Source organism: Patella vulgata, chromosome 8, assembly GCF_932274485.2.
Source record: "Patella vulgata chromosome 8, xgPatVulg1.2, whole genome shotgun sequence".
Taxonomy (NCBI): domain Eukaryota; kingdom Metazoa; phylum Mollusca; class Gastropoda; family Patellidae; genus Patella; species Patella vulgata.
Window position 1 is genome coordinate 54793602 of NC_065886.2, and position 13050 is coordinate 54806651.

The 13050-nt window shown below is 34.6% G+C and overlaps 1 protein-coding gene across 8 annotated transcripts; it reads right to left on the reverse strand.

Annotated features, from left to right (window-relative positions):
• Positions 1-463: 463 nt before the first annotated feature.
• LOC126829324 (phytanoyl-CoA dioxygenase domain-containing protein 1) lies at positions 464-12999 on the reverse strand. 8 transcript variants are annotated; one of them, XM_050559120.2, is made up of 10 exons: positions 12976-12999; positions 9607-9694; positions 6271-6408; positions 5172-5318; positions 4124-4230; positions 3384-3435; positions 2642-2776; positions 2035-2147; positions 1614-1713; positions 464-1008 (listed from the first exon to the last, which is right to left on the reverse strand). In XM_050559120.2, exons 2-10 carry the CDS (start codon positions 9664-9666, stop codon positions 952-954), a joined length of 909 nt encoding a protein of 302 aa, XP_050415077.2. In that variant the 5' UTR covers positions 9667-9694; positions 12976-12999; the 3' UTR covers positions 464-951. The 8 variants fall into 8 exon arrangements, with proteins under 8 accessions (XP_050415077.2, XP_050415071.2, XP_050415075.2 ...); XM_050559114.2 differs by lacking the exon at positions 12976-12999 and adding an exon at positions 12687-12792; XM_050559118.2 differs by lacking the exon at positions 12976-12999 and adding an exon at positions 12701-12768.
• Positions 13000-13050: the final 51 nt, after the last annotated feature.

A 13050-nucleotide genomic window follows, 5' to 3' on the forward strand; every position in this document is an offset into this window, starting at 1 on the left:
ATCCCTTGCAAGTGAATTACCTCCCTGATATAGGTAACCACATACAATAAACACCAGTATCATGGTTTCACTCGGTATCTAGAATTGACTTGGTTCCTTGGTACATTAGTTGTATGCCTATAATAGGTTCTCTGTTGTAAAACAGTGGAGATCAAACACCTTGATTCATTGTTTAACACACTCTGTTGTAAAACAGTGGAGATCAAACACCTTGATTCATTGTTTTACACACTCTGTTCATTATCATCTAAGATTATTATTACTAAAAGAAGAAAGGTACCAAGCCAAACTGGATACCAAGCGAAACTGGATACCAAGCGAAACTGGATACCGAGCCAAACTGGATACCGAGCCAAACAGGGTACCGAGCCAAACTGGATACCGAGCCAAACTGGATACCAAGCCAAACAGGGTACCGAGCCAAACCAGGAATCCCCAACATGTAAAATAAACATGTGACATGTATACATTAATTCCATTTTATTCAGGATTTACATTAAAATATCTGTTCTGTGCATATTTTACTTTATAAACACATAGCAGTTAAAATTTAAATCAAAGCCAGCAGTTAATATAAATATTACTTTGTAACAACATAACACTAAAATTTAAAACAAAGCCAGTAGTTTGTATATATATTACTTTATAAACACATAGCAGTTAAAATTTAAATCAAAGCCAGCAGTTAATATAAATATTACTTTGTAACAACATAACACTAAAATTTAAAACAAAGCCAGTAGTTTGTATAAATATTACTTTGTAACAACATAACACTAAAATTAAAAACAAAGCCAGTAGTTTATATAAATATTACTTTGTAACAATATAACACTTGATATTAAAAAGCCAGCAGTTAATATAAATATTACTTTGTAACAACATGACACTAAAATTTAAAACAAAGCCAGTAGTTGCATCTTCTCACAAAGTTTAAAAACATTATAAATTTTACATCCATTTTGGATCAAAAACAATTGGGTATAAATCGCCCTCCATCTTTTGTCCCTGAAACATAATTTAAAAAAATGTTTTAACAATTTGGACATTCTTCTAAGAAAAATTAAAACAACAGAAATTAGTAATAAATTAGACATTTTGAAAATATTTTCTGATGAATTCAAATTTGGATCAAAAACAATTTGTTCTCAAAAACGATAAGGGAACAGATGTTGAACTGTCAAGAAAATATTTCTAAATGCTGTACGACCTGTACAAACCACTGATTATTTCACATATTGTAGATAATCTACTTGAGTAACAGAGAGAGAGAAAGAAATGGGGTTTAACATCCACTCGACACAAACTAAGTCATTTCGGGACCAACACATGGTTCAACTTTATTTCAACAATATGTCTGCATGCAGGGGTACCCAGCAGTGGGAGGAAACATGAGGACCTGGAGAAAACACACAAGGTTGGACAGACGACCCCATTCCTTGTCATGTACAACCGGGGAATCGAAACCACGCCAGTTGACTCAATGACAGGCCTTATGATACTTCGCGCACGCGATTACCATTCGGCCATCCAACCCCACCACTCAAGTAACAACAATGTACGTTCACATTAAATGTAGGTGTATCAACCAAGTTTGTTTATATTTAATTTACCTTGGGTATCTTGCTACCTTTCAACAATTCTTCATTGGTATTTGATTTAACACCATCAGCAAAATAATTTAATACAGCCGCTCTTCTCGGACGTTGAGACCTTTAGATATATAAAGAGAAAATTAAATCATTGACTTTTATACAGTTCACAAAAACATTCAAATTCAAACAGTTCCTTCAAACTGATTTTTAAGGTATTCGTTATTTGAAGTCAATTAAAACTAATTTCATCTTGTCTCCCAAATGAAATATTTATGAAAGCAATAATAACAAAGAACATTTGATAAGTAAAATCGGTATTAAATGTATTCTGTAAATTTTCCACACATGGATCTTATATTATAAATTGAGGCGTAATGTACGATCCAGAGACTCATATAATGTGAAATCTGGGGACCTACCTATTACCATATGAACCTACCTATTACCATATGAACCATGTACAGCCAGTGGATGATGAAAACTAGCTTCACCTTTCTTTAAATTACCACAAATAGGTTTAAATGCTGCTTTTTCTTCTTCTGTTAAAATAGTCTATATTAATATAAAAACTATCGTAATACACTTTTTTAATAACCACAGTTCTAGATTGTAAATTCTACCTACAGTCCTTACAGTGGTGTGATTACGAGAGAACAGATTGAATATATACATAACAAAGTTACAGTCCTTACAGTGATGTGATTACGTGAGAACAGATTGAATATATACAAGTATTAGTCTTGTATAATCCTGACAATAACATGGTATATCTTTAATTCAATAATTTGAACCTGAGCATCCAAATTGAGAAGTAAAACCTTGCTAAGTATAAAAGGGGTGCATATAGCTCTTTGTTTAGTTCTATACTCCTCAAGTTCTAAAGACGAAAATAATTGATAATTAAATTAGTTCTATACTCCTCAAGTTCTAAAGACGAAAATAACTGATAATTAAGTTAGTTCTATGCTCCACAAGTTCTAAAGACGAAAATAATTGATAATTAAGTTAGTTCTATACTCCTCAAGTTCTAAAGAACAATATCAGACCTGTATTGACTCCATATCTTTAAAATTAAAATCTGTCACTGGTAAGGGAAGACCATTTCGATTCCAGTTATGAGAGCCAGGAATATAATGTAAGGCACCATTTTCAGCTGACTGATCATCTAATGCTATATGAACCTGTATAAAAACAATCTTAAACATAACAAAATGTATCTATTTCTATATGTACCAGTTGAAATATTACTGAGAAATATTTCCCAACAAAAATTACCTCCCTTGACACATCAAGGGGAAACAACTCTTACAATTGTCTGTTTTTGGTTGTTTTAATATTATGTATTAGGCTACTGGTGCTGTAAGTATTTAGTTTTAACTGCTGCTAAACATTAGCCATTTACCAATAGCAGTAACAATTGTTTTTATATTAAAATGACGATGTTCTATTTCTTAGTGAACTGACGTTAATACGTTTATCTGTAGTTTCTATTTATAGTTTCTTTATTTCTCAAGTAATTATCACAACAAATAATGCGTTAAATTCATATTAACTTGTTTCAATTTGATTTTGACAAAACAGTAAACCTCTTTCAGATATTTAAACCTGTCGCGACATTATTTATTACAAGCAATAAATCATTTGAACAGTTTCTAGCCATGTTATATACAACAGGATACAAATATCAGGATCAGTTGTAAATTTAACTAGTTTGGGAACAATTTGATTTTAAATTTAACAAGTTTGGGAACAATTTGATTTTAAATCAAAGTAAATTAATATACTAACAGTAAGATGTTTCATAGGAGCTGTTCGGATCCAATAAGAATAATCTTGATGCCTTAAAAGATGAAACCAACAAAATCTTAAAAGCAATCACAAAAAGTAAAAGATGTGTACTGTTTGGATAGGAAAATTTTACACAAGTGCATCCATGTGTGAGAGCCATTGTGGCTCAGTGAGCTAGACACAGACTCACTGAACAGGAGATGAATGTAAAATCAGTAGAAATTTATGGTTAAAATCTAGGTTATGTGAATTGATCATAACACATGACACAATTATATATAATACAAGTTACGTCAAGGATTTATTTCTGGCGATGTTTCGACGAGGGTTCTGATCGTTTTAAATAATTTTTGTACCAAACTGTTTTGTAAGACTATGTTTGATTATGTGTGGTCTTAAACTTTTATTTGGGTGTGTTGAGGACTTAAATCTGTTTCTTTATCTTACTGAATACCGAACACACTCACAGTCACCAACAAACCAGTCATGTACAAACTGAAAGCAAGTACCATCACCAGAGTTTTGCCAGCTTAGATGTACTAATGACCTTAAATCCAGAACAACTTCATCTGATGATAATCAGTCGATTGTCCCCAGAACATGATGCACATAGAACATGGTTGTACCTTCGATTGTCATCTAGGAGGACCATGATTGATACTTACCACCTATATTAGGAGGTTAAGCAAACAGCTGATCATGTCAGAAACCTATCTAGGAGGACTATGATTGATACTTACCATGCCACGCCTCCACCTATATTAGGAGGTTTAGCAAACAGCTGATCATGCCAGAATCTTACTGCTTCTTCTCGATTATTTTTATCCAGAAGTTGGGAAGCAGGTACCTGTTAATTTATATAAATATTGTTAGTATCCAGGAGTTGGGAAGCAGGTACCTGTTAATTTATATAAATATTGTTAGTATCCAGGAGTTGGGAAGCAGGTACCTGTTAATTTATATAAATATTGTTAGTATCCAGGAGTTGGGAAGCAGGTACCTGTTAATTTATATAAATATTGTTAGTATCCAGAAGTTGGGAAGCAGGTACCTGTTAATTTATATAAATATTGTTAGTATCCAGAAGTTGGGAAGCAGGTACCTGTTAATTTATATAAATACTGTTAGTATCCAGAAGTTCGGAAGCAGGTACCTGTTAATTTATACAAATATTGTTAGTATCCAGAAGTTGGGAAGCAGGTACCTGTTAATTTATATAAATACTGTTAGTATTATATCTCGGGAAAATATGTATTTAATTTTAAAGAGAGAGAAAGAGGGTTTATGGTTTACTCATATTAAACAAAGAGTATTCCGCGATAAAACACCTTAGTTTACGTACATGTGTGAGCTTGAACCCATAGATAACAGACTTTATGATCATAGCACACCATCGCCAATCCCCAGAAATTAATGTAAACGATAACATGAACAATTATTACAAGAAGAGTAGAACATGGTCTCGATCGTTCAAGCTCAAAATGTCTCTGTATAAATTATAACAATTACTGGTCTGGAATGTTGATTGTCTATACAGTGTTAATGTTAATGGAAAATTTTTTATATCTTACTATTGGTTCAGAAGAGAAAACTAACTTTTCATTGGACGAAAGGAAAATGCATTGTTAACTGGTGGATTGAGACAAAATTTTCTTTGTTGTCCAGACATTTATTTATGGCAAGGGGGGACAAATTAGGCTGGAGGGATTGAGACTACTGTAGGTAGAATGTAAAAACTTACTTTTCTTATATTATAAATAAAATGAAAATATTTGAAAAATTGCTTACCACTACATTAGGTAAAAAAACCAGGTCATGAAAATGTTCCGTAACTCTCCAGTGACCTAAACAATGCATGAGAACATTATTAGGATCTCCACTTTGGTTGCTATGGAATTCATATAATAAATCCTTTCTTGGATGACTTTTATCTGTCTGTAAAATAACATAAAAACAACATTTATATAGCTATGGAATTCATTCAATATCTTTGACCGTATATATTTCATCAATTGGACAGTGATGAGGTTTGTCACCACAGTAATCAATCTAACCAAAGTTTTTTATTTATTTTTTTAATTCATCTTTATGTTTCTGAATTTCTGAACAACATAAGTGTCTGGTGTTTCTATGGCGATATATAAAGAGTGGCTGGTGTTGCTACAGTGATATATTGAGAGTGGCTGGTGTTTCTATGGTGATATATTGAGAGTGGCTGGTGTTTCTACGGTGATATATTGAGAGTGGCTGGTGTTGCTACGGTGATAATGTTCTGCATTATATATGTACATGACTTTAATGAGTTTATACATACATTGGTGGAGAATGTGTTGTTTTCATTGGATGTTTAAAGTACACAACACACTGATAAAACTCATCAAATGTTAATTAAATTGGGTCGGGTAAACTACCAAATATGGAATATAAAACAAAAGGAAATGAACAACGAATTAAAACAAATCCAGTAATTGGATTATTTTTAGACTAATAAATGGTCCTATTTTCCTACGTGAGAGTTGTATGGCTGAATGGTCCAATGTGTGAGCTTTAAATCATAAGGTCAGTCATCAATGCAGGTGTTGTGGATTCAATCCCACACTTCTAAGTATGTGTCATCTTCCCAAACTCATGAAGTTTCTATAGGTTATCTGCATACATGTGGATGCTTTATAACTATCCTCTGAGAAAAGACCTCTTCGGTTTTCTCTGGGTCCTCCCACTGCTAATGACACGTACTCACATGCAAATTATTGAAACAAGATTGCACCATATATTAGTCCCGAAATGACTGGGTTTGTGTTGAGTGGACTTAAACCCATTTCTCTCTCTCTCTCGGAGAAAAGTTGAAGAAATGAATTTTTATAAAATAAAAGATGATCGTACTTACTAAGAAGTAAATATAATCTTGTAGAACTTTATCACATTGTTCTTCTGTTAATACAGGAATATTTAATAAAAAACCATCTCTCCAAAACTCTTCAATCTGTTCATTAGTTAGTTTAAACTTACTCCATTCAGATTTATCCTACAATACATTCATCAATATTTCCTATCGTTAAAATATTTTGGAGTTGGGAACATGAACAGAGATAATACTGTAGTTGTTTCTAGACATGCTTCTAACTGACTCTGTATACAATCATTAACATGTCCATAATCTTGTTGTTTATGTATGATTTACATTGTCACTTTGTAAAGTGCCCCTGAACATGTTATATGAAAGGGCGCACTATAAATATACTATTCAAAAAAAGTAGGGGATATTTGATTTTTAAGTGTTATTAAAGTCACCTAATGAAACTGACGAAGAAACAAATGACAAAATGAAATGAAGTTCACATTCATCGATTTATTCCAAATGATCGTTAGACTAAGTAAGGCACAGACTGACCATTATAAGGGTAAAATGATACCCGGGGTCAAACAGCAAAGTTACCACAGCATCACAACCAAGTCAGTAACGGGTAAATCCTGCTCTGTTTGCCAAACAAGCATTGATCCGACGTGGCATACTCCTAATGAGACGTCTAAGGTCATTTTGGTCCAGAATGTCCCATTCCTTTTGCAACACAGCAGCAAGTTCTTGGACATTGGCAGGACGTTGTTGACGTTGACGTAACCTCTGTCCAAGCATGTCCCAGACATGCTCGATGGGGGAGAGGTCGGGACTCAGTGCTGGCCAAGGTAATGTGGTGATGTTCTGTTGATGGAGGTAACCTGTAACGATCCTGGCCCTGTGACATCTTGCGTTGTCATCCTGGAAGATGAAACGGCGGCCATGACGTCGTGCGAACGGCACAACATGGACTGCCAAGATGTTGTCCCGGTAGAACTGGCCTGTAACACGCCCTGCAACAACATGTAAAGCCGTTCTTCCAGCAACAGTGATGCCTCCCCACACCATAACAGAACCACCCCCAAATCGATCATGTCTGATGACGTTAACGTCTTGGAAGCGCTCGTTTCGACGACGCCACACCCTCCTACGTCTGTCCAAAAAATCAACAGTGAACCTTGACTCATCTGAAAACATCACATTGCTCCAGCGTCGATTATCCCAGTGTTGACGATCCCTACACCAACGACGTCTTGCCTGAATGTGATGATCTCTCAAACAAGGGATCACGCGAGGACGTCGGGCGCGAAGGTAACCCCTATGCAGTCGATTCCGAATCGTCTGGCCACTCACTCTCACGCCAGTGTCTGTTTGAAGACAAGCGCTGATCTGATTTGCTGTGATGACACGATTTCTCAAGGCCAAGGTACGGATAAATCGATCCTGGGCTTGAGTTGTCGCCCTTGGTCGACCTGAGCGTGGTCTGTCCTGTACAGATTGTGTATCACGGTATCTGGACCATAGCCTGCTTATGACAGACTGAGAAACATTCATCGTCCGCGCCACAACCGCCTGTGTTGTTCCGATCTGTAGCATGCCAAGGGCACGTAACCTTTCATTTTGGGTAAGCCGACGCATATCAAAATTTGTTTTCTGGTCACTAAAACAATTAAACTGATGTTTCCACCCTGGAATTCAATGCCACAATGACTGTAACATTCAAAGTCAGAGTCGTGCAAATCTTGGTTTGGACCCCCATGATGATCCCAAGCATCACCTGCATTCCATGCGGTAGCTATTGGTGCGTTTGGGCGTCACATGTAACTGGAAATGTTTCTTCTGTTAGGTTCTATAGTGACTTTTTTCGTAGTCATTTGCATATTTTAGTATTATGCCCCCAAAATCAAATATCCCCTACTTTTTTTGAATAGTATATGTTGTAATAATAATAATAATACATGCAGTATACAAGGGGGAGAATTTGCCCAGACAGCAAGATACAACTGCTAATGTGTACAGAGATGAACCCCTCAGCATCTTGTCCTATCTGAATGATTAAGCAAACTTTCCTTGTCATTCCACCAAGGCAGCACCCCTTGACAAGTGAGATGGTTCATCTTTACCCATCCTAGTGTTCCATCTAACAATCACTACCATCCCCAAAAGGTGTCATGAAGATTTGACCATGACATTGAAAGATCTGCTTCTTCAATAATGCTGACAGAATTTTCAAATGGAATGGATGAGCTACTGTGCACAAATTTAATTAAGTTTTCATTCAAGATCTATGAAAATTGAAAAAGGTTGTAGCAAAATCCTATTTTCAGTAAGAGTTTACATATCTCTACAGTCCTTTATACTACAAATATATTTTAGTGTTGAATGTTGGTAACACAACCACACATTATTTTCACGTTAATAAACCAGTAATTGTTATTATATAAATAGTGTTTAATGTGTTACTGTTCAATTACTTAATGACACTTACAGAAGAAACACTACATATTCTGTTTTTTTTAATATTTTTATTGTCTTATATCCAGTGCCGGACTGGTGGGCCGAAGGGCCACCTGTCAGATCATTGACCAAGGCCAACACAAGTACGTGCCGAAGGAGCACGCAAGCGTCGGGGGGGAAAAATTTTGAAAATTGACAACCACAAACCCATTTTCCAAGCATTTCAGATCAAAGCAGAAGAAGGCAAATTTTTGATTTCCTGATACAATTAGATAACAGAATGACCTAAGAGCACTATCATTAGGAAAGAAGGAAGGAGAGGACAGGACACAGCCTCTCCTGTCCTCTCCTTCTTTCTTTTCTTTCCTCTCCCTCTCATTTCTTTCTCTTTTCTTTTTTCTTTTTCTTTCTCTTTTTTCTTTTTTCTTTATAGGCTTAGGCCCACTTTTTTTTAATGAGCTTAGACCCACCTGTCACGGATAGGTGGACAGCTGGGCCCAGTCCGGCACTGCTTATATCAAGTAAGATACAGTATGCATTTGTTTTCCAGAACACTGGATGTCACTTCCCTATCATTTTAGTCTCTCAACAAAAATGACATCAATCATAAAGTGATTGTATTGAACTATATTTCACAAACCTTGATTGGATCATACAGAACTCCCAGTGGTTTATGTATTTAACTGTATTAAACAAACCTTGATTGGATCATACAGAACTCCCAGTGGTTTATGTATTTAACTATATTAAACAAACCTTGATTGGATCATACAGAACTCCCAGTGGTTTATGTATTTAACTGTATTAAACAAACCTTGATTGGATCATACAGAACTCCCAGTGGTTTATGTATTTAACTGTATTAAACAAACCTTGATTGGATCATACAGAACTCCCAGTGGTTTATGTATTTAACTATATTAAACAAACCTTGATTGGATCATACAGAACTCCCAGTGGTTTATGTATTTTACTTAGATCCGTTGTCATGACGTCTACAAATCAACTCACAAACTCTCTGAAAATAAAAATAAATTTGAAAAATCAGAGAAAAACAGCATTCAAATTATTTTTGTAAATGAAAGTAAAGATCATTAAAGTCCACTGTTTAAAAGGCGTAAAGCTAAATATTATCCTGAGATTTTGACACATTGGTCCGTTCCAATCAATATGTTATCTTACCATGAAAATATGGCATCCTAATATCCTGTATTAAACATGCATTATGCAAGAGCAAAATCTGATTATTACAAGTCTTTCTTTAGGCCTGAAATGTTATCTAAATTATCAATTAGACATTAATTAACTTATCCAGACCATAATAAACTCTTGATGTCAAGGCTAGCCTTCGATGTTGGCTGGATTAGATTCTTATATGCAGCAAACGGCCGTTGATAATTAAATCAGAAAAAGTGGATAATCGAGACTATGCTGTTTATATTAATGATTTTAGTAATGATGACCAAGACTATGCAAAAATTTCACCCGCTTCTTTTTCGGCTCATAGTGGATCAATTTGACAGAAATTTTCAGCAAATTACCTTTACACTATCTAGTTTTTAACTATTATAGCAAGAACTGCCATCTCTTTATCTTATCTCCCATAATGTATCTTTAAAGACACACAGAACAATTTTAAAATCAGTTGGTGAGAAAGTGTACTCTATGCTCTCGAGTGCTTTTTTTAATGAGGCACATTGATGAACGAGACAGAACGTTAGTGTAAATGTCAAACCATACTTCTGATGTCGACTGGAATAACCAGATACAAGCAACTGCCATTCAATTTGGACTGCTCACTTATTTTAACAAAGAAAACTTATTTGAAATTATCAGTTTATATACATTCATATTACATCAATATGTAATAGAGTCATACGCCCTATAATATTACATCAATATGTAATAGAGTCATACGCCCTATAATATTACATCAATATGTAATAGAGTCATACGCCCTATAATTTTACATCAATATGTAATAGAGTCATACGCCCTATAATATTACATCAATATGTAATAGAGTCATACGCCCTATAATATGTAATAGAGTCATACACCCTATAATATTACATTAATATGTAATAGAGTCATACGCCCTATAATATGTAATAGAGTCATACGCCCTATAATATTACATCAATATGTAATAGAGTCATACGCCCTATAATATGTAATAGAGTCATACACCCTATAATATTACATTAATATGTAATAGAGTCATACGCCCTATAATATGTGCTTTTTCACCTCTTTCATCTATTTAAGGCTCCAAAAAATAGAGTCATACTTCCTTTAATAAGTTTACAGATTCTAAAGAACTAAACTAAAAATAACATCCTACTTCCAGGAATTATGATATCCTACTTCAAGGAATTATAATATCTCACTTCCAGGAATTATGATATCCTACTTCCAGGAATTACAATATCTTACTTCCAGGAATTACAATATCTTACTTCAAAGAATTATAATATCTTACTTCCAGGAATTATGATATCCTACTTCCAGGAATTACAATATCTTACTTCCAGGAATTACAATATCTTACTTCCAGGAATTACAATATCTTACTTCAAAGAATTATAATATTTTACTTCCAGGAATTATATCCTACTTCCAGGAATTATATTGTTAAGCTGATGATCAATCAAAAACTGCAGCTGTCTTACTCAGGAAAATTTGTCCTACAATTTATTTTATACACTTATCGACTGATAACACAATTATGATAAAACTTAAACCAAGGTTATAATCTATGGTATACGTCATATACTCTACTTTATAAAAATAGATAAAATGAATTGAAAAACTATGACATGAATAAATACATGTAGTGAATTATATGATAAAAGATGGACATCTCAAGGAAATCACTTCAGAAACTTTAAATCAAAATTTTGACATATTAAATACTAACAGACTAGCTCATGTAACGAACTTAATGGATACCTTCAATATGATTATATCCCTGTAATTAAATCCAACTCCCAGAAATTCAAAAAGGTAATCCCAGATGAGGCACAAAAGAAACAAGATAGGTTGCCAGGCAAGACAATGAAACAGACACCCACAGCAGCTTTTGTAGGTTGCAGGACAAGACTGTATACTGATAGAAGGTTCACATGGTTCAACAAAGTTAACCAAGGGCCATAACTGTAGACATTATTAACAAAAATTGATCAAATAGACTTCTTTGTTTTACCAATCTCAATAATGCATTTAAATTTGAATACACATCGGATGATAAATTTGTCATTAGAGCATTTACAAGGGGTTCAAAGTTGGAGAGAGAGAGAGAAATAGGGTTTAACGTCCACTCGACAAACCAGGTCATTTCGGGACCAACAAATGGTTCAATTCCATTTCAACAATTCGCCCTTTAGGAGGACCCGGAGAAAACCCACAAGGTTGAACAGGCGACCCAACTCCTTGTCACGTACAACCGGGGAATCGACGCTCATACTAGTTCTAGCGAGGTAAGTAAGGTCTTATTTTCTCACTAAGATGTTCATTTATATTGTTCAGGCATTCACAGGGACTGACACATGACCGTTAAACAGTAAAAAGTTGCCCAGTAAAATTGACTGGGAAGTGATTTCAGTTTAGCCAAGGATTCAATAGGTCAGTCCCTGAATGTACAGGCCAAGTGTAATGAGACCTACATTCAGAGCTGAACTACCCCTCTGCCAGCTCATCGTAATATTATAGCAAGTGAAAGACAGCTACATTATTAGGAACTGAACAGTCTCTGATCTGACGATGTCTTCTCTTGATTCTTTATTAAAATGACAATATGCTACATACTAGCACATAGTATTTGAATCCATTTAGAAAGTTGCATAGGTTGTAATGGTGTTGTGTATATCCCTTCCGGGTCAAACTATTTTAATCGTCGGATAAGAGACCATCTTTAAAAGTAATATATCACGACTGTGACGAGAGTGCATGGGCTTTTTAATCATTGTCATCACATGTATATAACCTATACTTGTAGTTTAATGTTATACCATTCTACAATTACATGCTTGAAATTTATAGATGTCATTATGAATGAAGAATGAATAAAATCAGACTAAATCAATGTGATCAATCGCATTTGACGCCATTTTGAAACCAAAGTAATGTCACGTGATGAAATAAAAATCAACAATTAAACTTGTAACACACAAATACTGTATTTGCTTATTATAAATGTAAATATGAGGGTAAATTAGCGAAAACTTATAGTTTAGTGTCTACTAAAATAATTATAAGATTGCAAAAACCATTTCATTTTAAAAATCTGATCTCAATTACCCACTTCCTGTGGCTGTTCCACAGTCCTCCCTCGTTTGTTTCCTAGCTAATTAAACATTTCAGCGCAAAATATTT

Bases quoted from the DNA above. Each gene is read 5' to 3' on its own strand.
- LOC126829324 (XM_050559120.2), bottom strand. From the start codon at position 9,666: ATGACAACGGATCTAAGTAAAATACATAAACCACTGGGAGTTCTGTAT. The intron at 6,409-9,606 runs GTTTGTTTAATA...AATGTATTGTAG, and splicing joins TTCTGTATGATCCAATCAAG to GATAAATCTGAATGGAGTAA. The intron at 4,231-5,171 runs GTAAGCAATTTT...ATAAATTAACAG, and splicing joins TTTTTTTACCTAATGTAGTG to GTACCTGCTTCCCAACTTCT.